The following is a 25,316-nucleotide window of genomic DNA, read 5'->3' as shown; positions in this document are numbered from 1 at the left end:
TTACTAATTAGTCATAATAATTTCAATTCAGGCTCTTCTCATCTTCACCTTCAATAACTTTAAATTCTCACACTGTCAGACTGCATATATCACGAAGAATCCGATTTAATTGTTCTTCCAACGGTATATAAACAGAAACGAACAAAAAAAATCGCGATTTTCCCAAAGTACGAAAAATTACATTTACGCGAAAGACGTTTAATAATTTAAATAAAAGTAAACCTTTAACATAGAATCATGCGGAAAGCTAGATGTACTAATAACAAACTTGTACATTTATTTCGAAATTAGTACATTTTTTAAAAGAAATATTTTCTAGCTTAATTGAAATGATCGAAACAGAAATTATTCGAAGACCGAATTAGGGTTACAACTCACGTTTTCGCTCGGTACATTGTACCGTATGTATTAACACGTATCTCGCAATGTTTCCAACTTTATACCTATATAAATTGTCTCCTTGTATGGGATCGATGAAAATCTAACGCTAAAAAATGATAAAATGATGCAACATATCGTGTCGATGAAACGAAAGTCCCTATAAGATGTGTATCAGTATTGAAAATAATACGCAAAACGAAAAGAAGGAAACAAGTTTTAACACCGATGATTCAATGACAGATCCAATCGACAAAAAAGTGACACAATTATCAACTTTTTTGCATTTCAATATTAGATTGCATTTGGATTAGAACATTCGTGAAAAGAAAGAAGATCTTATCCGAATAGTCTAGCAGTTTTCATTTAAACCGAATATCGACCACCGTTTAAACGTATCTATTAAATCACAAAAATCGTGCCTAAAAAGTATAGGAATCATGTATGCTGTTCTCCAGTTGCTAAAGCAATATACCTAGTTGTAATTTATTCTGCTTAAGCTTTATTCTAATTGTTACATACGAATTAGGTCGTGTCGCGTTTTTTGCGAAAACGTTCAATATAATTGTATATCTTTATAAAGGTAAATTATAATACGATAGAAAATAGTGTAGATTACAAATTATGTGCTCAACAATAGTAATTTGATGATTTTCAACAGAGGCGTAGCATTAGACAGTACTAGGTCAATCAGTAAGAAATTGCTCATTGTTTTAACTTTAAATTTCGTAAATGCGACCAACCACTCAAATGAAAAAGCAATTCCTTGAATATCAAACGTAAAATATATACATATGTATACGGTATATCCTGTTTAACTGGAAACGCTCAAATATTTGAAAAATATGAGTGATACGAAAAAATGTTTCAGACAAAAATTGTATGGTATCGAGGGTGACATATTGTGCTTTTATCTATTCGACCTTGAAACATCCTGTAAAAGTGATATTAAAATTTTTAGATGGATACCTCTATTTTTTATTACTTTTGCATTATTCTTATTATCTTTTATTATCCTTGTAGTTGACATCCAAACTAACTTTTTTCAAAACACTACAAACTCGTATTTTTTGCAACGTCCACTATTGAGATATGAATTTTAAAATTCGCCGTGCCACCGGTATTAGCACTAACCGATGTGTACACCACAGTATAAGACGCATAAAGATATTTTTCATGATGCTAAGAAACACAAGGCTATAGTTTTCTAATGTTTTAAAAATGGCTAGATAGTTGCGAACAGTCAGTTTTTGGTAATTCTTTGTATTGCTCAGCCGAATCTGAAAGTTTAAATTTCGATAGTGGATGGTGCGAAAGACACAAGTTTCTACTATTTTAAAAACGTCTGAATATCAGCTACAAGAATATGTAATAAAAAATTAAAATTAAAGTATAGTATATCTCCCTCAATACCATACAACTTCAGTCTGAAACATTTTTTCGTATCATTCCAGATATTTGAACGGTTCCAGTTCAACAGAACATATTGCATGTCTACAGAAAAGTAGAAGCGCAAATGAATATACAGAATTTTGTTTGTTCGCATATCTCTGTTTTTGCATGGCATATCAAATTCTTTTCGTTTAGGATATCATAGTAATACATAGCAATAAGAATCAACCAAATCAAATTAACAATCATAGGGAAATGTAAAGATAATCAATAATAATAATTAGTTAGGATATACCTAGTTAAATATTTTCGCTTTTTGTAATGATATATGTAAAACACATTTAAAAAATTTTAATTTAAAATTATTAATAAATTATTGGACATACATTGAAATGATCTTAACTTCTTGAAAGCGCATCTGTTAAATTACTGTTTTAAACATTCTTCACAAAAAGTTTTAAATCCTCTATGTGATCACGTTCAATTCCATATCGTTAACAGATACTAGCTTGCATACAATAAACATTTAACTACAATAATTAATTAAATAGTGTTAAATTTATATCAATGATACCATATACAATTACAATTATCACATAAAAAGTAATGAAATCATAAATTCATTATTAACTTTCACACATAAAAATCATTTTTATCATTCGATCATTATTGCTCATTACAATATCCTTAACTACTATTTCCAGCAATAAATAAAAAATTTTGTTCTTATATCTAAAATTATCCATTTCAACTTAAAGAATAATAAGTGCTTTTTTTTAAAGCATTTCATGTAGAAAAAATATAATACAAGCAATTATTTATTTATTTATTTATTTATTTATTTAGGTTAGGTTGAATTAAATACATTATGTTCATTATATTTGTAGTATTATCTGTTTTTCTGTATAATGAAAAAATAAATGATAATTTGAATAAATAAGGATATTTCATTGCTTATTAATTGTAAATATAGGATTTTTGTTCTATTCTAACAACAATTACGTACAAGGGGATATACTACACTGATCAACATGGTATACATACATATATTATAAACGAGATTCAATAAAACAATCATTCAAATACATTTATAAAAATTAACATATATATCTCTTTAGAAATACAATTTTCGTACATTATATAACATACCATTTAATAGTTTATAAAAAGTTACTGATATAATTAGTAATTAATATTAGTATATGTATGCACCATCCCAATGTAATATTTACAAAAATGTCCTATTACATGTATTGTAAATATCATACATTAATGCGCTTCTGGTGATTGCGATAGAAGAACTATAAGAACCAAAAACTGAAGTAATGCCTGTAAAAAATTAGGAAACATATAAAACAAACTTTTGTTAGCAGTTACAATAAATACATTTATCAATAAGTATGAACTATTTAATGTTTAATTTGATATTAATTTCGATTATCTTTTATTAAAACTATAGTACTTCTAAGTTAAAGTGTTCCCACTTACCATATAAATTAGTACCAAAATCCTTGCAAGAGGATATCTTCTTAAAAATACTCCTGTACGAATACTAATAGCATCTAACAATGAATAAGCTCGTTTTACTCTTCTAGTAACCCCAGTATCAAATGGAGTTTCTATCAAAAATGTGGGTACTTGAGCTTTAGCGTCATCTGTATCGTTTATGCTATTATACAAAACGTTACGTCGACTATTCCTAAATTCATGCTGTAAAGAAAATACCTCATTATATTTAGTTTTAAATTGTTAATATCATTATATTTGACTAAAGAATGTCCTCCTTATATTTAGCTCGAATGAAAGCACTTTCTATTAATTAACTTACTTCTATTTTTTCTAATTGTAATCTTAAAGCATTTCTTTCAGTTGTTAAAATTTCTAATGCTTGTTGTTTTGAAACCAATGTTTGGGTCAGAGATGTCAATCTTGATTCTACTTTGCTGCTTGGTGTCGAAGCTGCGGATAATTGCACCCTAAGCCGAGCGATTTCAGAATCACTTTTTTGTAGTTGTGTAGTATAATTATTACGTTGACGAATTAATTCATCCTTTAATGATCTTATTTCCTACAATAATGATTAGTATTAATCGATTTCACTAAATATAACATATATGAAAGATAAAAATATATTAATTTACATCTGAATGTAATCTTGCATCTTCTTCTGCATCTAATCTTCTACGCCTTTCTGTAGCAAGAATTTCTTGAGCTTGTATATTTGCTTCAGCAGATTTTTGCCTCATTTTTTCCAATTTTACATCAGCATTCATTAATTCTTCACGTACTATCCTTAATTGCTCAGAACTTTGTTGATTTTCTTCTCTGAGTATATCACGTTCTTGCCTGTCATATAATATAATGTATATTGAAAAGACCTTGTTAAATACTTATCCATCTTACATTTTAAATTTATATTTACCTGAGTTGGTTTAGTTCCATAATTGTTATATCATCCATCCCTGTAGACTCATTGCACCTTAATTCTGCTATTAATTTTTCTTTTTCTTGCAATGTTTTTAGAGCTCTAGCTTTATGTTGTTCTAAGTCAGATCTAGTGGAGTTTAATTCTAATCTACTTCTCTCTAAAGCTGATTGTAATTCTATTACTTGCTTGGATAATTGTACTTTTTCTGTATATAAAGACTGCAATTTTTCATTCAGAACTATGATTTCCTTTTGATGATCTGTTTCTTGTTTTCCAAGTAGTTCATTCCTTTCTTCTAAGTTTCTTTCTACTTCTTTCAAATACTTTCTTATATACTTATTGTGAGATGAATTCATCAATTTATCTATTTCTGTATTTTCTTGTTTCACATCATACTCATATTCTTGTTTTATATTATCAGACTTTTCCATAACAGTATGATCTGAAACAAATTTGAAAATCTTTTGAATTTTAAAATTGATGCAAATTAAATAAATTCAAAGTGTAAATTTACCATTATTCAAAACTATATCAGAAGTTTGATTTTCCATTATTTCATTATTTAGGGTATTTATTATTACATTTTTACAAAAATTAGCATTGTCTACATTCACATCATCATGATTAAGATTATCTGGCATCTCTACAGATGTATGGACAAAACTAGGACTAGAGCGGCCACTATGAATTGATAAGTCCGATACAGAATCTGTAGTATCTGTTGGATGTTCAACCATGAGCGATGAAGGCGTTGATGGTGACATTGAAACTTCTACTACATTATTTTTTGGACTTGAATCTAATGTATTTAAGAAAGTTAGAAGCTCTTCGTCTTTAGACATAACAGAATTTGTTGTCAATGATGAAAGATTTGGTACTGAACGAACATAAGGAAATTCTTTTAATGATTCTGTATGTGTAGAAGGTTTCAAAATTGTATCATCTTGTGTGTTAACACTGAAATATATCAAAAGAATTGTTGTACTTTAGTTAACAATTATTGATACACATAAAGATTAATATAAATAATAATAAAACATAACAGAAATTAATTTATTTTTAATTAAGTAAAATTTTAATAAACTTCAATTATGCATACATATTTTTCTAAATTTTTAGTAATTAATACTTTTTACCATGACTCAGAAGAAATCCATGTAACATGTGTCAACTGAGATTGGGATAACTCATATTTGTCTTTATTTAAAACAGCCGCAGTGTTTTTATCTATTTTATTTAATAAATTTTCTGCCTTATCAGCAAGACCTGACAACCATGCCATTTTCATATAAAAACGAAAATATACACTTATACATATACTTCTTATAACTTTGATGACGTTTAACACTTGACAGAATTCATGTCCTCGAACCGTAGAAACTTAACCTAAAAAAACAAAATATCCATACATACATACATATATATATATATCCATCATTCAATCAGTTCGCTTTATTATAATTCTTTAACATTTATCAAGCGATTCTTTTATTTTGATACTGTAATTATTTAAATTTCTTAATTCAATTAACGAAAAGTATCCTAATAATTTAACAAATATTAATTATTATTTTATTAAACATAAAAATAATTTATGTTGTTATAAATAAAAAAATGAAACTAGAAAGTGATTATTTTTAGAACTTTCTGATAAATCTGTTAGATATATTACAGTCGTACGTTTAATATTTCAATATATGTCATACACTTGAATTAGGTATATATATGTACTTACATGACTTTTTGAATGATTATACGTATTTATTACGTATGATTTATACGTATGATGATATACGGAATGATTATACGTATATTTAATCATTATGCTTAAAGAATTATACGTAACAAGGCAAGAAGAAACAGCAGCTACTGAAATTTCTAAAAAATACCAGTCTTCAAAAATTATGAATATTATAAATAATATAAATTGAGTTGCTAATAAAAGTAATGACCCAACTTAGTGGTTCATGTGACTTAAAGTCACATTATATAAACCAGAATTAATAAAAAAAATAAAAAATTATTATGAATATATATTCCATGTAAAATTATAAATAAAACATATCAAATTTACAAAATTAATCCAAATCAAATCCAAATAAAATTTACGTATGAATTTTATATTACGAATGAAAAAAGTCACTTATGCATAATTTAGTATTATTTCTCAATGACATTTATTCAACTTAAAAGATTATGTTTATTTTGTTTATATAATTATTTCAACAGCTTTTGGATATTTTCGTAACTTTTTTACAATGAACTAGTCCACATTACTAATAGTACTTTTATTTTCTCTGATTCAAAATAAAATTTTAAGCCTTTGCAGAAAGACTTTCAAGATCCTTGATACACTGCAGAAGATTAGCTTTCTCCTGTTCTGGTGTAATAGCTTTTAATACACTATTTGTAATCCATTGTACCATGTGTTTCTGAGCAATTCTACGATCTATATTATCTATTTGGGCATGATAATCCAGGATTTTTTTAACCTGTAAAGAAAATATACACAAGAAAATATACTATGTAACAATTGTTATCAATAATATCAATTTTTTATGATATACTTAGCTTCTTTATTTGTCTTAATGTTAATATTCAAAAAAATACAGTAAATAATAAAAATTTACTAAAATTTATATAAAAATATGTAAAAATAAACATGTTACCTCCGTGTAAACAGTTGCCAGATTTTCCCTATAACTAGCTTCTAACTGCATCATAATATTTTGCTTTTTTGCATCATAGATCATCAATTGTCCTTCTGTACACCACTTTTCCTTTTCCAAATTATCAATTGCAGCTTTTTGTTCTTCTATACTTTGATTTTTAGAAACATTAAGATTATCTTCAACTTCATCAATCTTTTTATCTAGGAATGTTGCAAGTTTGGGTCCAACTTTATATGAAGCATATAGAACAATAGAAAGCAAACAAATTCCACCATAATATTCGTGTTCTAGGATATACCACTCCTTGGATAATAAGTATGTTGAAAAAGTCGTTAAAAATACATATGGACCTAAATACAAATTAAAAGTTACATTTTATAATTTTATAATTAAAAGTTACATCTTAAATTAAAGAAGTGGATGAGTATGTTACAAATTATCAATTTACCTGTTGCACCAGTTTTAGGGTAGAAAAAGTGAAACCATTCATCTGGGATGAATCCAAACCTAACTGGAGCTGGTTCGATGGGACGCTTTGGACGTGGTACATTACATGAGGTAACTGCAGTTGTTTGGATCCCACAAGAAGCTACAGCTTTCAGTTGTGAAGAAACTATAAAATAAATTATAGAGATAAATAAATACAAAAGTGCAGAAATATATTCTACCCACTACTTAAAATTAAATATTAACTAAAAAACTGATTGCAATTCACGCTGTCAAATATGAATATATTTTACAATTTATGCAACATATTGCTTGAAACATTATTATAACAATAAAATTAGTACAATGATATTTTAGGAATAAAATATCATACAAGTGATATTACATTATTACATAATGGCAATAAAATAATCGATATAAATTTGACAATAAAAGAAATATACGGCGGAAATGGTATAAAATTAATAGTACATGAAATCTTTTGCAAAACAACAATTGTAATTTCTTATATTTAAAATTTTATCTTACTATTACGGATATTTAATCTTGACAACATTCTGTCTTCCTAATTGTCACGAAAGAATCCAGGACAGCTTACACGAATCCACGAAGTTAGCTGCACAGTAGTTTCTAAAGCATTTAATAGATAGTAGAGCAATCTATCATCTAATACAGTAACAAATTAATCGTACATTGTGCATAGTAAAATTTTCATCAAATATTATTATAATACTGTGCACATTTTGTTGTATAGATATGAATTAAAATTATTTAGAATATTATAAATTCATTATTAATAAATCCCTATATCATGTTTTTAATTGAAAACAGTACTTTAGAATGCTTATAGTTTATAAATTTTGTAAACTCCTTAATAAAAATTACTGTGGTTTTTCTTAAAATTGTGCAAATTTTTAAAAAAAAGTAAATTTTTTTTCAGTAACCAATATACAATTTCAATGTACAAGTTTATATGATATAAATAGACACTTTCAAAAAATACATATTTAACATTTATGTTTTAAAGCAACATTTTTAATTTTGTTTGCTCTATAATACTATTTTTAAATTACCTTCTTATTTTACCTTTATATATTAAATTATTTATATATAAAAAAGGAGTAATTTGTTATTTGCTATAAATATTGAATTTTATATGTAACTGTATTTAAATATGTTTAGTCGTTATATATGTATATGTTATTAAATTATACTAAATTATATTAAATTATCTTATTATATATTAAATTAATATATTATTAGTATATTATTATTATTATATATTGTTATTATATTAAATTATACATAACAATAATACTATATATTAGTGAACTATTATTTTTAACTTCAGAAATTTTTCTATAATAAATAATAAATGTAAATACAAATGTACTGATTAAGTAATGTAGAATAAGGAATTTACTAGAATTAGAATGAAGCATAAGCATTAATTTGAAAAGTAAAAAGTAACAAAAAATAACATTTAAATAACGCCATAGTGCTAACGCGTGAACTTGCCTTTAGCATGATTATCGAAGTTGACTCAATGATCGTATCTAGAAACAGTCTATAGTGAAACTTGGGTGACACTAATCGACAGTTAATGGTTACAGCCGCAGTAATCAAATCTTATTTACATTTACTATAGAAATATCCGGTATAAACCAAGAACGAAATTTAAATTGATCGATTGTGTACGCAAATGAAAAATTGTACATTTGTCCAACCATGTAATCGCCGAAAGTGGCCGGATAAAGGAAGGCACTGACTCGAAAGACAGATAAACACTTTGCAAACTGGCTTTAAACTATTTATTATTGTTAATAATTAATAGTTCGAATTTCTTAATACAATTTCTTGTTATCTTATTCTCGACAACTTTCGTGTAATCTTTCTCAGGATTTGAGTTGCAACTTTAGATTATTTATTAACGCATGAACTAACAATCCGAATTTCTTGATATTTTTTGATAAATAAAGTTGGATTCTAAATTCAATTCAATTTTTTACTTTTAAGTATTAACTCCTTTCAGTACAAGTTGGAATAAACGATCGTTTAGAAACGTTAATCTTTTTAAATCTTTTAAGTCACAAGCATCAATTCACGTACCTTTTTCTGAAAAAATCCAAAACAAAACGTAACATTGTAAAGACGAAACGTGTAATATATCAAGAAACTGAATTTCATATTTAAATTATATGTATAAATCTCTAAAAGCATGTTACGCTATAGCGTGAATGTATCCTTGTCTTACATATAGCTTTAGTAATCTAAAAAGATTGACATGTATACTTGCAATGTTGTCAACCACGTACAAATGTTTTACAATTTTTTAAATAGAATGTATATGGAAACTGTCCAGAGGTTCGATGCGTAGTACGGCAATGGAAAAATTAGAACTTGAAGATTCCGAAGTTTGGAATCAAGCAAATCCGAAGTATCACAGGATCGTTGCTACATGCAAATGTAACAACCAACAATGCGTTAGCTAACTTTGCACCCACATGCATGTGCTATAATGGCTTCCAATCTGGTTTTACTTTTGTCAATTAATACGTAAACAGGCACTGTACAAAACTACTTGTAAAAATTATTACAGTGGTTTTACAAATAAAAGTTACTCATTTCAGTAAAACGAAAGATTTTTATTTGAATATTTCCCTTATTTCGACAAGCAGTGCAGGTCAGCGCTCCGCGAGTACCAACCCACGTTCTCGTTTCTTGAAAATCACCATAAATCTGTAACAAATAGTTATAAAATGTAAAATTAATAATTATTACTCTTTATTCTTGCCGTATTATTTTACAAGTATGGCTCTACTAAATACGACACGCTATTGTTTAGGAAACGTTGTAAAAACACGTAAGAGCATATTATAATTCTATTAATTATCATTAATTATTAATTTCTATTAATTATACAACGGACTAATAAGTTTAGTTACTTTTTAAACTATCAACATATAAATTATAATTTTAGCTTAGTACTTTGAACTGCTCATAGTAACAGGTGTTTTTTTTAAGAATGTTGAGCTACAATATATGACTTTTTTAGGAATTCAATACGCTTATAAAATGAATTATTCTAGTATCAAAAATCTTGATAAATATGAGACTTTAACAATATCAGTACCCAAAAAATGGATTTGTATGGTACAGTTAAATAGACCTGAAAAGCTTAATGCGCTAAATGATACTATGTGGAGGTATATATTTCTATTAAATCTTAATTTAGTTACATCTGAGGTTTGATATATTTATTTTGGTGATTGTACAGAGAATTTAAGATTTGTTTCGATCAACTAGCTTCAGAACCAGAGTGTAGAGTAATAATTCTGTCAGGTGCTGGCAAAGCATTCTGTGCAGGTATTATATTTCATTTTATAAATATTCAATGTAACTGAAAAAGAATTTAATACTAGACAAATGTTGTAGGTATTGATCTACAAGATGTAATGAAATTTGGTCAAGATTTGGCAAAACATGAAGATATTGCACGAAAATCCAAAATTCTACAATTAAGGATCAAACAGTATCAAGAAAGTTTTACTGCAATAGAAAAGGTTGTATGACATGTATGATAATTTTCAATTACTTATGCAGCGTTTATTAATATTTCCTTTCCTTCTTTTTTTTAAATTATCTTCTAGTGCCCAAAGCCAGTGATTGCAGCCATACATGGTGCATGCATTGGAGGTGGTGTAGATATGATATCTGCAGCAGATATTCGCTATTGTTCTTCAGATGCATGGTTTCAAATAAAAGAAGTTGCTTTTGGAATGGCTGCTGATGTTGGTACATTGCAAAGATTTCAAAAAATTATAGGTTCTGACAGTTTAGTAAGAGAACTTGTTTATACTGCAAGGAAATTTTCAGCTACTGAAGCTTTACAACAAGGTTTTGTGAGTTGTTTACTTGATAATCAAGAAAGGTAAAAAATGTTTATATTTTATACAAGTAACAAGATAATGAGATCTTGATTCCTGTTATTTTTGAGAATAAGTAATTTAGTTAAAGATATATCTTTTTCTTTTTAGTTTATTAAATAGCTCACTTGCACTTGCAGAAGAGATAGCAAATAAGAGTCCAGTTGCAGTGCAAGGTTCAAAATTAAGTTTAATTTATTCAAGAGATCATTCTGTTCAGGAGGGTTTGGATCATATTGTAAGCTTCAATATTTTTCCACCTGCAATAACAATTATTTATATATATATATTTATACATCTTTTCTAAATTATATTTTAACAGGCTATGTATAATCAAAGTATGCTTCTAAGTGAAGATTTTATAACTGCTGCTGTATCACAAGCTACCAAAGGTGATCTACCAATATTTTCTAACTTGTAAAATAAAAATTTTGTGATATGTATTATATATATAATAATACATACATACAAGGTGAAAGTTAACATGTCCTTTCAAAAAAAGAATAAGAAATATGTTTTATACTTTTACAATTATTTTAATACTAACACCTTTTTTTAATAAATTGTACTTCCTTTAATAAATTGTTAATTCAATAAATTATACAACTGTATTGATCAAATTAGTGTTAAACAAGTGTCTGGTAAGTTAATAAAAGACTGTCCAATCTAGGTTTTTTAGGCATGACTTCTAATTTAGCAGCATCCAATGCATCCACAATGGAATATACATTGATCTCATCAGGTATTTTTACCTATGTATAAAAAGTATAGAAGAATATTCTATATTTTATTTTAATTACACATTTTAATTTCAATTCATTTATATCTAAATTTGAATATAACAGTTTCACCATTTTTTGTGGTAGGTATTGTGTAATAAAATTATAAATATAATAGCATATATTAAAAGGTATCAATACATACGAGCAGTAAGTTAATATAATGTTCATAATTAATTTTTCTTGTTTGTGGATCACATGCAATAGCCATCATGTTACTTATTTCTTCCTTTGAAAATGGTTCTCCAATTTCCATCATTGCTTTTTCTAGATCTTCTCGCATAATATATCCTCGATTTTCGGGATCTAATAATTGGAAAGCTTTTAATAAATCTTCTGGTTCTGCTGGTTTAAATCTAAATAGAAATTCAAAATTAATAGCTTTGAGATTATATATATATATCAAGAATGTAAATACCACAAGTCACAATTTTTTATTTTTAGTAAAACTTAAAATTTATAAGAAACTTACTTGCGTTCATTAATAGCTTTAGACATATATTCTAGAAACTTATTTAATGGCACACAATTGTTTACTACATCTTCCACTTCAACTTGTATTTCTTGTAATTCTGCTTCGGTGATAATACATCCTAATGCCCTAATAATGGTTCCCAAATCTCTAACGTCTATTTCACCAGTCTTTGCAGTATCAAATATATCAAATATTTCGCACAGTCTTTTCTCCAGCAATGTTGGTTCTAAAACTGGCACTGTATAAAAAGTATGTATTAAATATGAAAATATATGAAAAATGTATAACATAAAATTACAATAAGCAAGAAGTATAAATTAAATAATAATAGTAATAATAAAACAATATATTACATTGCGCCATTATATTTTTGTATCTCGTACATAAAAGTTATATGGTAAACTATATTTTATTTACAGTCTTTTGTATACATACATACATATATGAAATTAGCATTCAATAATTGTTTGATCAATATAATGTTGCAGTACATACATTTTTACACACCTATACATTTTTATCTATGTAAAATCAACCTTCCTCTCTCATAGTAATGTATAATATTTTATATACCTATAATCTATAAATTATACATACATCGTGCAGATTCAAATCTCGTTAATCGTCGTAACATAATACTTTGTTTAATAGATTCTCGACTTGGTTGAGTTGCAAGTTCCTGTACTGCTGATTCCATTGTATATTTTAAATTTTAATTCGAATTCGTTTTGAGGGTATACCAAGTTATAGAAATATAGAAAAGATTTTAAATGTACTTCAATCTTTATAAAAATTTATTGCCTAAATTAATATTGTATACGTTTCCTTGACAAAATAACTCGTGAATTTAGCAAGTTAAAAAACATTACATTCATGATCTGTACAAAATTCATTTAGTTAATGTATTTATATACACTCACATTCGTTATAATGATTTATATTTAAATTTCAACTATGTTTACAAAAATCTTAATTTAACCATGTATGTTTTATAAAAAGTATAAATATAAGTAGCTATTATTATTTGGAATAGGAAAAATATTCTTTCAGTTAAATTTTTCACCATTCAAGAACCAAATGGAAGAATATTTAAAATATTCTTCTTTTGAAATGATGAAAAGGCACTATCTTAAAAATGAGCCGTTTGTCGATCTATCTCCGTAAGATCTTCTATTATTTCTTGTACACGTGTTCCAATCTTTTTTGCTACGTCTATCTTTTCATTGTTAGGTAAATAAAGATAACGCCAGACTAAGTCACCATCAATAATACCCCTTGCAGGATTACCTTGAGTTCGAATATGACTTTTATAAGTACTAAAAAAATAAAAAATAATGAATTGTAACAAATATTTATTATTTAAATGCTAATAAATAACCTTTTTTAATATAATAATTACCGATATGCTTTGGGATTTAAACCAGCAATGTGGCAAATGTGTGTTACCAGAACATTTTGTAACATAAGTAATCTTCTATATGTTTTTTCTGGTACGGGTAAAATATAACCAAGACTACCATCAAGTGATGCTAACAAAATAAAATTGTTACAAATTTATTTAAATATTTAAGTGAGAAAATTTTTTAAGTTGAACTCACCATACATAGTAACATGTCTTTTATCTGCACCAGAGAAATGCTTTTTATCATTTGCTGGATCTGAAACTCTGCATTTTATACGAAAAAATGTGTTTACTTTCTGTCCAAGATGAAAATCAGCTTTTCTAATTAGTTTTTGTCCTCCAAGACTTTCTCGCGATTCTGGTTGATACATAAATAAAGCCATATTACTTTCACCATCAGCCACAAGAAATCCTAAATTAGTATTGTCAATTAAGTATTCAATAGTATAAACTTCAGCTGGCCTGAAATCCTGAAAAAGATATTCTCTTAAAAATTTCCCTACTGAAGAAATACAAAATTATAAAAATACTTGTACTTACTCTACTGACAAGAGATAATGTTCTATATTCTTCTTGAAATCTTAATAAACTAATAGATTTATATACATCAGCTATTAAAATTAAGCTTTTAATGCTTAACATTTGATGAATGTAAATTTGTGTATCTATGAAAGCAACCCCAACAAGATCATTATCTTTCAATTGCCAAATATAAATTTTTTGGCCAACTGCTGACACTAGAAAGCCAGATACTTGTGTAATTGCAGTAATCGGACCTTTTTGTTCTTTTGCATAAATTTGTTTGAATCTATTTTTTGTTAAAGGTTGACCAGGTTCAGGTACAACTTCAATTATATCGAATATAAGTATCTATAAAATAAATCTCTAAATAAAATCCAATATATATTTAATGCATTTCATATAAAAGTAAAATTCACCCTTCCTCTGCTTGTAATATCTTCACCATAATTATAATTTGTTCCCAATACTATGTAACCTTTTAAACCAGATCGTGTACCTTCATAAGCTAGAGAAACGTTCTTTAAACAAGTAACATGTTCCCACTGATCAAGTTCAATTTTAGTATTAGGAATAGTTTCCCATGAAACAGGTGAAAACAATACTATTGAAAATTGTTCTTGTGAAGGGTAAATAAATCGTTCTGGTCGTTCTTCTTCTGTAAATTCCTTAAAAATAATAACAAAAATGTTATTTTTATTTTCGCGATTCTATTTTGGATGTTATGCTTTTATTTATACCTTATCTTCACCATTGAATCTATAATAACTTTTAAGTGGTTCAGCTATACTTGTTATGACACAGTAAGTTTTACTTTCAAGATGATATGTAACAAAATGTGGTGTACATCGTAATGGTACTTTTCTAACAGGCCATGGAGCATCATATGATAAATGAGTTGGTAAAACACATATTCTCAATTCTTCCTAAAATTAAAATGTAAAATGTACACGTACGCTCTAACTCAATTTTAGTAATTATAATAGATAATAATTATTAATCGTAATAATAAAAAATATAAATTATATTAATCTGAATAATGATACCTTTCTATTGAAATATAGAAATCCTTGTGGACAATTTATATTATTAAAAGGTGCAAATGAGGTAACAGGACCATCAATACCCATTGGATGAGTACGTAATTCACCACGTCCTGTAAGAAATATCCAATGAGGATAATCACTGCAAATAAATACACCATTGTATCCTGCGATATTACTAAAATAACGCATCATGCAATGTCGAGTTTCATTCATCATAGGTATATCCTCATCCCTTGGTTTTGGCCTATGAAAAAAATTAATAATTACAAATCATGAAAATAAAAACACTACAATTAAAAAATATATATATACCTTAACTGTCCTGGTATTATACCATGATCTAATTTTTTAAATCTTAATTTTAAATGACCTTTTGGATATCTATATGCTTGATAAATCTGAAGTTCAGAATCAAGTCGTACTAACAGCATTGGCCTATTTCCATGATGTCCCAATGCTACCATTAAAATTTCTCGCACCTAATTATATGTTATTTAATCAATTCATAGTTAATTAATTAATTATATTTTTTATTTAATTTTATATGTATGTTAAAGTATAATATTAAATTCAATTAAATTATTTACAATACCTGCATTTCAGGATTAGGAATTTCATTTACAGGCGTTGTTTGTAATGTTGTAGATTCCATACTATCATGTAACACATATTGTCCATATCCAAAATTGCGGATAAGATAGGATAAGCGTAAGTCAGGAAGAGAATAAATTTCTAGCGTTCCGCTATCTCTATATACTAATAACCAATATGTTGGTTTTATCTCTTGTAAATGTTTTTGCCACCTATGTATGTCAAGAAAATTTAAATCTATATTTTATTTTATATATTTAAATTTATATTTTAATATGAAGGGAATACAACATATTGAATTGAATATTTTAAATATGTTATGTAATAATATGTATATGTATATGTTATTTAATATAATATTAGTGAATAACTTTTAATTGAAATAAACTTACCAAGGAGTTCTTTTAGATATCCCTTCAGATGTTTTAGTATGTGATGGTGTAGGCATTTGAAAAGCTGGTGCATCACCATACAGTAGATCATCTTCATTATCAATATTACCAACAATAGGTGGTTCTTCTATATTATGTTCTTCTTCAGGTGCTTCATCTTCTACATTTTCAGGTAATTGTGTTGTAAATATTCCGCTAACATCTCTATAAGCACATAATGCTTCTATTTGAGGACGCTAAAATTTGGATAAAATAAAAGAGTTAATCAAATACTACAATAGAACAATAGTAAACACATAATAGCGTTATAAACTTACAAATAATAAATTGGCTGCTTGAGCATGCAATTTTGCAGTTCCGCGCCCTTCTCTTAGAGTCAATAACATGACTTGTCCATCTTCGGAAAGTAATGTCACATAAGGATCTGCACAGCTTGCATGTACAATTGGACATCCAAGATCTATGGGCATGTGTTGAATCTGTAATTGTGATATGAATATTTATATTTAAGTACAATTGGAATAACATTGTATGTACCTGTTCAATTCCTTGTAGAAGGCGTACACCCATTTGAGTAACTTGCACTATGTATCTATTTGCACCAAGATTTCCAGCGAATATTGTACTTCCTTGTGTACTGAATCCACTTTGATCTACTTCATTAATTTCTTGACCAGTTTGCAGTATCTAAATATAAGATATTTTAATCTTAAACAATATATTACTATATTTAGAAACTAAAAATCATGGCTACATAGAAAGTATAGTACCATTGTTGAATCTTCTTGACTTAGAATTAAAAAAGCATGGCTTCCTTCTGCTTCCGGTCTTATTTGTTCATCGTTATTTAATGTACCAATAACAGTCCACATATCTTCACATCCTGGCAATTCAAATGTAGTAACAACCTGTTTTAAATGTAAACAGTATTTTTATCATATCTTGTAAAATATTTGAATTTAAATAGTTTACAAATTATTCAAAGTATAAAACAATTATTTACTTGCGGCCGAATAGAACGTTGAAGGACACAAAGTGCCCCATTTTTACCATATCCAGAAGTTGTAACAAGTTCAACATCAGGATCTTGACTATGTGAAAATTCTTCTGATAGAAAAGCTGGTTCACCCATAGATATGTTACCACATGGACCAATATTTAACAAACTATCACATACCTGCAAGAATTTAAGTGCATGTTTGTAATACTTTATTGTTATCAATCAGTTATTTGTCATAATATATAAAAATACTTCAAATATATATGATGTGATCTGGATGGAAGTATGCGTTTCTCTCTCACTTCCATACACTTCTAATTCTTCTGGATCTTTTATATCTAATACATCAGATGCCATCCAATCTCCTATGAAATCTTGTTTTATTTTTTTTGCTGGAGTTTCTTCAGTCTCATTTTCTTCAAGTATTATTTCGTTCTCATTCGTATTTTGTAAATTTTCTGGTTCTTTTTCAGTAAATCTTAATAACAGTGAGTTACCAAGACGTGATCCCAGAAACAGATAATTATCTTCACACATGCACACCTAAGTTTTATGATATTTTATACAGGGAAAGATGTGTTTATATAAAATATATAAAATTAAATTAAATTACGTTATGCTTACACATGATGTTAATACACTTGCTGCAGCTTTGTCAAAATGGAAACCTCTTACCGAACGCATACTATCCGCAAATAAGGATAACACATACAATTCTCCACTTTTTAGTGAAATGACTAAACGATCTGAAGATATAAATGCAACTTGTGAACCTTCTAAGCTTATTTTTACTCCTTCTTGTGGTTCTATAATAATAAGAAGATATTAATAAATATTAATAAAATATTAATAAATTTAGCTGTATTTTGAAATATATATTATTTAATACAAACTTAATGGAAAATTTGTACTGGTTTCTGCTAGACTATTTAGGGATACTCCATAAGGTGGTATACTTTGATTTAAATAAATAAGAGAATTGACTGCCATAATTAAAGTACCACCAAGTGGTTTCTTCACTGGTACTGCTTGATAGCAATCAAATGGTAAATTTGACACAGACCAAATTATAGGGTGCACTCTTTGTTGAATATTTAATGATATTGCAACCATAGCACAAGTATCTTGTCTAACTGCAATACGTCTAAAATTTTACATTATATTTATTATTTTATTAAAAGTTGAATCAAACAAGTTCAATTAAACATATTTAAAATCTTACCCAGAAAATGTCCTTACTGGTTCATATAATATTAATAATGTTGGTTCATAATAACCATGTAAAAATTGTAAATCTATTATATTATCCATTTTCTCTTCTAAGCTTTTTAGTACAATCATATATGATGATAATATAGGAGTTTTATTGGATAACGCTTTTGAATTATCTAATAAATCTCCATCATCAAGACTTGGATCCTTCTTGAAAGGTAAGACAACCAATTTTCTACCATATATTAACATTACTGCACATCTACCTTCAGGATCTACTCTAACTATTGGAATATGGTGATGATTTGTCCACCCATCCTAAAAAAATGATACAAATAATTATGTCATGTCTTGGATTTGCAATTTATCCTATATTTTAAAACATATAAGTTTTAAATATTTTTTAAATATTACAATGTTAATTACCCGTATTTCTTCTTCTTCAAAATAATGTAAAGATACTGTTCTAAGGTCATGTGTATCTTGATCATACTCTACAACTGATAATTTTGCATCACGAAAGCTTAATAAAAGAGAATCTCTTTGAGATCCAACAAGAGTTACAGCTTGCATTGACATTACATTTCCGTGTAAAGTATATTGAGATAAACATTCTAATTTCATTTTCGGTGGACGCAATTCTAAAAAAAAAGCAATATTTAACTACGCTACTTAATCTGTTTCTTTTCAAATAACAAATAATTAGTTGAATATACCTGTGTATTTTTCTTTCTTCGTTATATCCACATCTGGAATTAAACGAAATATTCTAATAATATTTGCGCCGGCTACTGCGAGACATTTTTCTGAACGATTAAAGAAGTAACACGTTATTGCGTGCTCTACTCCTGTAGCCGGATGAGTACTTTTACATATCGAATACATTTTGTTATGACATTACAAAATCATATTCTATAAAGGTTAGTATACACAGTGCAATACTTCTTTTATTGTTGTATGAAGTATGTACTTATATATTTTGTATTCAGTATTACATGCTATTTAATATAACGTACCACTACTCAAACACAAAATGCACTACTTCCAATCTATAACTAGTTGCATGTAACTATTATGAACTGGTGTAGATTTGTGGTTCCCTCTAACGTAAATATCTTGTATGATAATAGGGTAAATTCTAGTGCTGCGAATTTAACTGTACAGCAGCATAGCCGAGGCAACGAACAAAAGTTATTTAACAAATTTATTGATTAAATGTCAAAATAATTTATCAGTAACAACTGTGATCACTCTCAAATTTCGCATTTATTTTCGTGACCGTGGGAAAGAACATTGCCAAGGCATAAATCGCTCGCTTTCTAATATTGTAAACTCCAATCAAATTGTTTATTAGCATTAGTTAATAAGAATTTATCTTATTGAACAACAAATAAATTGTCTAATCAACAGATAAATGGGCTACTCTGCAACCTAAAAACAGAGAGAATCGTTAGAACGTTGAACCGTTAGAACTGTCACGCTGAGCTCGGAGTCTAAATAAATTTTATTAAAGCGCAAATCTTTGTTAAAGTAGTCAATCTATTATAAATATTCATTTTTAAATATAAATTATTTTTCAAGTTAATCTTTCTCGTTGTTTATTTTTTCATTCAAACGCTGAGTTAGTTTCCGAATTGTTTGAAGTTATAACGCGAACAGTTACAGGCTGTAACCGCGCTAAATTCCCCAAAACCTTGGAAAGATCACACAACATAACTTACAGTCTATAGTTTATGATTCCAAGTTTATTAAATATAAAAAATAAACGTAATTATTATATTACTTTTGTTAGAATTTTATTTTTGACCTAATAATTTAGCTATAAACATAATTTTCTGAAGTACGTAAAAATATGAAATTGCTTACTTTTGTAACCAATAAGATTAAAGAGAAATAAAATAATATTTAAAATGAATTTGCGTATCTTTTATATGTTGTATGTTATGTCTTAAACCAAGCTATTAAGTGTGTTAAGCACCGCGAGAAAGGTGGACGGTGAATTGTAGTAAAGATACGAGATTGTAGATATTAATTTTGTAGTTGTCATACGCAATGTAATGTTTATATAAGGTATAATATTATTTGTGTGATTTGTTAAGATAGTTTATATTATTATCTATGTAAAAGGATAAATATAAATATATATTTATACTTAAAATTAAATACAAATAAAAGATATTTTTTTATATTAAATATAATAAATATAAATACAAGTATTACTCGATGTTATATATAATTCTTCATTAAATATAAAAAATGTCAAATACAATAAGTGGAAAAAACTTGTTACGACCAGCTGGATTGCAATGTAAAAATCTTCAAGAATATTTAAAATCACGTCCACCAGAAGTATTAAACAAATTATATCATAATCCTCCAATTTGCTTGGCTGTGTTTCGGGAATTGCCAGTAATAGCAAAACATTATGTTATGCGATTATTATTTGTTGAACAACCTGTACCTCAAGCAGTTATTGCCTCTTGGTGTTCTAAACTTCATTTTGAGGAACATCAAAAAGTAGTTTTGATACTAAATGAACTAAATGTATGGAAAGAAGCATCAATACCAGGTGGACTACCTGGATGGATTTTAAATACTACATTCAAGAAAAACTTAAAAATCGTTCTTTTGGGAGGTGGAAAACCATGGACAATGTCAAACCAATTAGAAACTGATAGTAAACCTAGAGATGTTGCATTTTTAGATTCATATGCATTAGAAAGGTGGGAATGTGTTTTACATTACATGGTTGGTTCACAACAGCAAGAAGGTAATCTATTTTGAGTAAAGAGAGTGTTATTATTTATGTATATATTCTTTCATATATTAATGAAAAATATTTTAAAATATATGTATCTTGGTTATTGAAAATATATCTTTTTAGAACTTTGATATGAATAATTACTATTATTTTACATTATAGGTATATCTGCTGATGCTGTTAGAATTCTTTTACATGCTGGCTTGATGAAGCGAGATGAAGCTGATGGAAGCCCAGTTATTACACAAGCAGGTTTTCAATTTTTGTTATTGGAAACTGCATCGCAGGTACCTAAACATAATTATTACCTCTTCTAATACTGTTAGTAAACTAAGATTAAATTTACCAAATAAAAGCAAAAATGTGTAAATTTTATGCTATATTTATTACTTTAAATACATTGTAGGTGTGGTATTTTATTTTACAATACCTAGATACAATAGAAGCAAGAGGACTTGACCTAGTTGAATGTCTTACTTTTTTATTTCAATTAAATTTCTCGACACTTGGTAAAGATTACAGTACTGAAGGAATGTCCGAAGGTCTGTCAACATTTTTACAACATTTAAGAGAATTTGGTTTGGTTTATCAAAGAAAACGAAAAGCTGGAAGGTAAAATGTAACATTTCTTTTTATTAAAATGGTTTTAATTATTTAAGATAAATAATAACATTATATTCAATGAATATGTTTAGATTTTATCCCACAAGATTAGCATTAAATATTGCAACTGGACAAAATAAACCATTGTCTAGAGATCCAGAGAAGGAGGGTTACATTGTTGTTGAAACAAATTATAGAGTATATGCTTATACAAACTCGAATTTACAAGTAGCTTTACTTGGATTATTTTGTGAGATGTTATATAGGTATGTATTTGAAAAAGTCAAATACACTCCCTATTTACTAACACTCATATAAAAGCTTAAACTATTTTGTTTGTAGGTTTCCAAACCTGGTTGTGTCAATATTAACAAGAGATTCTGTACGTCAAGCTCTGAAAAGTGGAATTACTGCTGCCCAAATTGTAGGGTATGTCTTTATTGAAATAATTCTTATATATATATATATATTATATTAAACTATCAAAGTAAACAGTTAATTTGAACTCTGCTATATCAACAGTTATTTGCAGCAACATGCTCATGGTAAAATGATAGAAGCAGGTCCTCCAGTTTTACCACCAACTATAGTAGATCAAATTAAATTATGGGAAAATGAAAGAAATAGATTCATATTTAGTGAAGGAGTTTTATATAGTCAGTTTCTTTCTCAAACTGATTTTGAAGTGCTTAGAGATCATGCTCTTTCTACTGGAGTACTAATTTGGCAAAACGAAAGGTTTGTTTCTATATTAAATATTTTATTTATATATATTTTTTAAGAATTAAATAAACAAATGCTTAGAGTATGAAATGTTTTGTTTTTGTAGGAAACGGACTATAGTAGTTACGAAAGCAGGTCATGACGACGTAAAAAAATTTTGGAAACGATATTCCAAAGGTTCCAGTTAGTACAGCAAGAATAGTGCTAGAAAACTATTGTTTACAAACAATTCATATAGTAAAATTTCGTTTTCAATTATAATTATTTTTTCATTTTTAATATTTGCAAGATAAATGATTCATTAAATATTTTGTTATATGCCACAAAGTGTATAAAGTATAAATTTAAATATTATAAATGAAAAACAAAAATGTGTAAGAATATAAAAATCTAAGTCATTTAAGGCAAAAAATAAATATGATCAATTTTTATCAGTTTGTATCAATTATTTATTAACATCTCAGGTTATTTTAATGAAGAAGTTTAACCACTGCCAACTAAAAATTAACAATTCGTCGTAATAAATTGCGTAAGCAAATACATATTGTATATTGAGATTTTTAATAAGAAACAAACTTTGTTTTTATTATATAGTTACAAATTATCCGCGTGTACACAATATCTATAATTTTGAAACTTATTTTCTATTTAATAAAATATAAATAATTTTGATAAAATATACAAGATAATTTTTATTTATTATAGCTTTGTTTAAAAAGATAATGTAAAAATGTAATGGAATATTCAAAAATTAATACACAAAATAAATCAATTCATTTGTATGTAATTTAAATTTGTTTAATGAAAGAAAAGATATTCAATCTTTTGTATAGAGTATCAGTCCCAAATATTAGATGATAAAAGAACTTGCTGTCAGTGCTGTGGTGGTGATGGTGTAGGTTTTGGCATTTTAGATAATAAACTTTGAATTTCTTTCTTTTCATCGTATGTTTTCCATAGTTCATACAAATTAATGATGTAACGTGCAATCTCTTGAATTTTTTCCATATCAGCATTTAATTCAGCAAACCATGCTTTTAAATCTTTTTGCAATATGACACAAGCTATTTGTAAACATCCTAAAAATATTTTCAATGATATATCATAATATAAAAGATATAATACATCCTATTATTAAAGTACTCTTTATATTTTCCTACCAATAGCTATTTGGTGTGGTGGATATAATAAACATACATCTGTACGTAAACTATCATTAATTATACGCCAAGCCAATGTAAGTAATTGTTCATCTGGCCCTACATCTTGAATGAGGATTAGTAAAGGTCGATATGGTTGATATACTATTAAACAACAATCTAAGTGTTCCAGAAGATAAAATTCACATTCTGAGATATGGCTTCCACGATAAGGAAATTCTTGTGAATAGGCATAATTGAATTTATTTTTTACTGAAATATACAATAATAACTATCTTAAATCATCACATATTTCTTTTCTTTGATATAGACTTATTTCATTCGATATTTATCTTATTCTATTTATTACATATAGTATACATACAATTACGTACCTACAGTTTGACAAGCTGCAATTAATCTATTATGAGAAATAACTCCAAATTCTTCTACCTTTGAAGCTAGAAAAACTGATGTAGGTGCTAGTAATAAAGGGTCTATACACTTTAAGCTGTTGCGAGCATAAAATCTTTTAAAATAAACAGTTGCTGTGGCTATGACTTGTTGTCTTAGCTTCAACTGTTCACCCAATACTTGTATTACTGAAAAAGTACAGAAAATACTTATTTAAATTATTTAATAAACAGATATATAAGCACGTGATGTATATAAATGATACAAATACAGTTACATTGAACTCATGGTATAACAATATTCCCTAATCTTCGCAATATTAAGTCACATTGACAACATTTTGGATTAATTGGCTAATCGAACATTTAGCTTACGATTAGAAAAAAAGATGAATAATTTTTGATATTCTTCTTCTGTGAAAATTGAAAGATCATGTTGTCGTTCTCGCACTAAATCCTGTTTATCTAGAAGCCATTGTTGACTAAAAGCATGAAGTATTTATTTGTATTATGAAATAAAGTTGCAAAATAAGGGCTTATGAGAATATCTTACTGATGTGAACTTTGCCAAAAATTGCCAGCCATATTAATATTAAATTAATTGCCGGAAAAATAAGCAAGTTGTATATCACTGTAAACGTCTCTCGATTATTTCCAGATTCTAAAATATGCCGGTTTGCATTTATTCATTTAGTTGTTATTTACTTTAGTCACTACATATTTATAAAGTTTAGTACGAACATCACAAATGTCAACATATTTTCATGGTCACTCGTATTATTTAAATTTATATTTTCTAAAACAACTTTAACGTGATTTAAGTAATCTTGTGTTTGAAAATTTACCAATTTCAATAGATTTAGTGACTTGTACCTATTTGATGCAACATTTCTTCATATCGGCCCGTCAAATTTCCCTATGTTTTCTGCATCGCTATTTGTTAAAAGTTAACCTCCGATAACTTAGATCCATGGTTAGATCCATGTTAAATCCTATACCAGTAACTTTTTAGTACCGG

General features: G+C 27.3%; 7 protein-coding genes across 10 annotated transcripts; 2 read left to right on the top strand and 5 right to left on the bottom strand.

Annotated features, from left to right (window-relative positions):
- Positions 1-2,584: 2,584 nt before the first annotated feature.
- Positions 2,585-5,591, bottom strand: Golgin84 (golgin A5). Its single transcript, XM_069114609.1, has 7 exons — positions 5,335-5,591; positions 4,713-5,155; positions 4,193-4,640; positions 3,912-4,116; positions 3,599-3,838; positions 3,259-3,480; positions 2,585-3,099 (listed from the first exon to the last, which is right to left on the bottom strand). Exons 1-7 carry the CDS (start codon positions 5,484-5,486, stop codon positions 3,040-3,042), a joined length of 1,770 nt encoding a protein of 589 aa, XP_068970710.1. The 5' UTR covers positions 5,487-5,591; the 3' UTR covers positions 2,585-3,039.
- Positions 5,592-6,351: 760 nt separating this feature from the next.
- Positions 6,352-7,947, bottom strand: ATPsynB (ATP synthase subunit b, mitochondrial). Its single transcript, XM_069114593.1, has 4 exons — positions 7,846-7,947; positions 7,319-7,483; positions 6,868-7,220; positions 6,352-6,690 (listed from the first exon to the last, which is right to left on the bottom strand). The coding sequence occupies exons 1-4, from the start codon at positions 7,871-7,873 to the stop codon at positions 6,514-6,516; spliced, it is 723 nt and encodes a 240-aa protein (XP_068970694.1). The 5' UTR covers positions 7,874-7,947; the 3' UTR covers positions 6,352-6,513.
- Positions 7,948-10,027: 2,080 nt separating this feature from the next.
- On the top strand, positions 10,028-11,849 carry LOC138180585 (delta(3,5)-Delta(2,4)-dienoyl-CoA isomerase, mitochondrial). The gene is made up of 7 exons (XM_069114592.1): positions 10,028-10,180; positions 10,373-10,523; positions 10,595-10,683; positions 10,753-10,880; positions 10,968-11,248; positions 11,355-11,481; positions 11,566-11,849. The coding sequence occupies exons 1-7, from the start codon at positions 10,129-10,131 to the stop codon at positions 11,662-11,664; spliced, it is 927 nt and encodes a 308-aa protein (XP_068970693.1). The 5' UTR covers positions 10,028-10,128; the 3' UTR covers positions 11,665-11,849.
- LOC138180587 (dynein regulatory complex protein 8) lies at positions 11,402-12,793 on the bottom strand. 2 transcript variants are annotated; one of them, XM_069114595.1, is made up of 3 exons: positions 12,495-12,793; positions 12,168-12,378; positions 11,402-11,503 (listed from the first exon to the last, which is right to left on the bottom strand). In XM_069114595.1, exons 1-3 carry the CDS (start codon positions 12,785-12,787, stop codon positions 11,489-11,491), a joined length of 519 nt encoding a protein of 172 aa, XP_068970696.1. In that variant the 5' UTR covers positions 12,788-12,793; the 3' UTR covers positions 11,402-11,488. The 2 variants fall into 2 exon arrangements, with proteins under 2 accessions (XP_068970696.1, XP_068970695.1); XM_069114594.1 differs by lacking the exon at positions 11,402-11,503 and adding an exon at positions 11,858-11,995.
- Positions 12,794-12,945: 152 nt separating this feature from the next.
- Positions 12,946-19,660, bottom strand: CPSF1 (cleavage and polyadenylation specificity factor subunit 1). Its single transcript, XM_069114591.1, has 20 exons — positions 19,376-19,660; positions 19,086-19,300; positions 18,670-18,977; positions 18,341-18,591; positions 18,072-18,253; positions 17,700-17,990; positions 17,451-17,624; positions 17,218-17,355; positions 16,985-17,134; positions 16,765-16,926; positions 16,448-16,683; positions 16,057-16,267; positions 15,777-15,943; positions 15,465-15,708; positions 15,159-15,344; positions 14,838-15,086; positions 14,440-14,769; positions 14,096-14,369; positions 13,897-14,026; positions 12,946-13,813 (listed from the first exon to the last, which is right to left on the bottom strand). The coding sequence occupies exons 1-20, from the start codon at positions 19,542-19,544 to the stop codon at positions 13,627-13,629; spliced, it is 4,254 nt and encodes a 1,417-aa protein (XP_068970692.1). The 5' UTR covers positions 19,545-19,660; the 3' UTR covers positions 12,946-13,626.
- A 716-nt stretch (positions 19,661-20,376) lies between these two features.
- mrn (general transcription factor IIH subunit 4 marionette) lies at positions 20,377-23,161 on the top strand. Of its 2 annotated transcripts, XM_069114418.1 has the most exons (7): positions 20,380-21,429; positions 21,583-21,707; positions 21,827-22,032; positions 22,116-22,289; positions 22,366-22,452; positions 22,546-22,761; positions 22,853-23,161. In XM_069114418.1, exons 1-7 carry the CDS (start codon positions 20,916-20,918, stop codon positions 22,932-22,934), a joined length of 1,404 nt encoding a protein of 467 aa, XP_068970519.1. In that variant the 5' UTR covers positions 20,380-20,915; the 3' UTR covers positions 22,935-23,161. The 2 variants fall into 2 exon arrangements, with proteins under 2 accessions (XP_068970520.1, XP_068970519.1); XM_069114419.1 differs by lacking the exon at positions 22,853-23,161 and having other exon boundaries at positions 20,377-21,429; positions 22,556-22,713.
- Positions 23,162-23,330: 169 nt separating this feature from the next.
- On the bottom strand, positions 23,331-25,297 carry CycC (cyclin C). 2 transcript variants are annotated; one of them, XM_069114425.1, is made up of 6 exons: positions 25,172-25,297; positions 24,852-25,094; positions 24,674-24,780; positions 24,281-24,487; positions 23,907-24,158; positions 23,331-23,825 (listed from the first exon to the last, which is right to left on the bottom strand). In XM_069114425.1, the coding sequence occupies exons 2-6, from the start codon at positions 24,881-24,883 to the stop codon at positions 23,620-23,622; spliced, it is 804 nt and encodes a 267-aa protein (XP_068970526.1). In that variant the 5' UTR covers positions 24,884-25,094; positions 25,172-25,297; the 3' UTR covers positions 23,331-23,619. The 2 variants fall into 2 exon arrangements, with proteins under 2 accessions (XP_068970526.1, XP_068970524.1); XM_069114423.1 differs by lacking the exon at positions 25,172-25,297 and having other exon boundaries at positions 24,852-25,162.
- Positions 25,298-25,316: the final 19 nt, after the last annotated feature.

Source organism: Bombus flavifrons, chromosome 6, assembly GCF_040668555.2.
Source record: "Bombus flavifrons isolate JBK064 chromosome 6, iyBomFlav1_principal, whole genome shotgun sequence".
In the NCBI taxonomy this organism is placed as follows: domain Eukaryota; kingdom Metazoa; phylum Arthropoda; class Insecta; order Hymenoptera; family Apidae; genus Bombus; species Bombus flavifrons.
Note: the sequence above shows the minus strand (reverse complement) of the source record. Positions and strands in the feature narration are given on the sequence as shown.

Coding starts and splice junctions, on each gene's coding strand:
- Golgin84 (XM_069114609.1), bottom strand. CDS start 5,486: ATGAAAATGGCATGGTTGTCAGGTCTTGCTGATAAGGCAGAAAATTTA. Junction 4,641..4,712: donor TGATATAGTTTTGAATAATG/GTAAATTTACAC, acceptor AATTTGTTTCAG/ATCATACTGTTATGGAAAAG. Junction 4,117..4,192: donor ATGGAACTAAACCAACTCAG/GTAAATATAAAT, acceptor ATTATATGACAG/GCAAGAACGTGATATACTCA.
- ATPsynB (XM_069114593.1), bottom strand. CDS start 7,873: ATGTTGTCAAGATTAAATATCCGTAATA. Junction 7,221..7,318: donor CCCTAAAACTGGTGCAACAG/GTAAATTGATAA, acceptor ATTTGTATTTAG/GTCCATATGTATTTTTAACG. Junction 6,691..6,867: donor TGGCAACTGTTTACACGGAG/GTAACATGTTTA, acceptor TTTTCTTTACAG/GTTAAAAAAATCCTGGATTA.
- LOC138180585 (XM_069114592.1), top strand. CDS start 10,129: ATGGCTCTACTAAATACGACACGCTATTGTTTAGGAAACGTTGTAAAA. Junction 10,524..10,594: donor CTAAATGATACTATGTGGAG/GTATATATTTCT, acceptor GTGATTGTACAG/AGAATTTAAGATTTGTTTCG. Junction 11,249..11,354: donor TTACTTGATAATCAAGAAAG/GTAAAAAATGTT, acceptor TTTTCTTTTTAG/TTTATTAAATAGCTCACTTG.
- LOC138180587 (XM_069114594.1), bottom strand. CDS start 12,787: ATGTTATACATTTTTCATATATTTTCATATTTAATACATACTTTTTAT. Junction 12,379..12,494: donor AAAGCTATTAATGAACGCAA/GTAAGTTTCTTA, acceptor ATTTCTATTTAG/ATTTAAACCAGCAGAACCAG. Junction 11,996..12,167: donor ATTATATTAACTTACTGCTC/GTATGTATTGAT, acceptor TTTTATACATAG/GTAAAAATACCTGATGAGAT.
- CPSF1 (XM_069114591.1), bottom strand. CDS start 19,544: ATGTATTCGATATGTAAAAGTACTCATCCGGCTACAGGAGTAGAGCAC. Junction 19,301..19,375: donor GAAGAAAGAAAAATACACAG/GTATATTCAACT, acceptor CTTTTTTTTTAG/AATTGCGTCCACCGAAAATG. Junction 17,625..17,699: donor TCACATCATATATATTTGAA/GTATTTTTATAT, acceptor AAATTCTTGCAG/GTATGTGATAGTTTGTTAAA.
- mrn (XM_069114418.1), top strand. CDS start 20,916: ATGTCAAATACAATAAGTGGAAAAAACTTGTTACGACCAGCTGGATTG. Junction 21,708..21,826: donor TATTGGAAACTGCATCGCAG/GTACCTAAACAT, acceptor AATACATTGTAG/GTGTGGTATTTTATTTTACA. Junction 22,453..22,545: donor ACTGCTGCCCAAATTGTAGG/GTATGTCTTTAT, acceptor CTATATCAACAG/TTATTTGCAGCAACATGCTC.
- CycC (XM_069114425.1), bottom strand. CDS start 24,883: ATGGCTGGCAATTTTTGGCAAAGTTCACATCA. Junction 24,488..24,673: donor ATTCATCTTTTTTTCTAATC/GTAAGCTAAATG, acceptor GTACTTTTTCAG/TAATACAAGTATTGGGTGAA. Junction 24,159..24,280: donor TGCAGCTTGTCAAACTGTAG/GTACGTAATTGT, acceptor TGTATATTTCAG/TAAAAAATAAATTCAATTAT.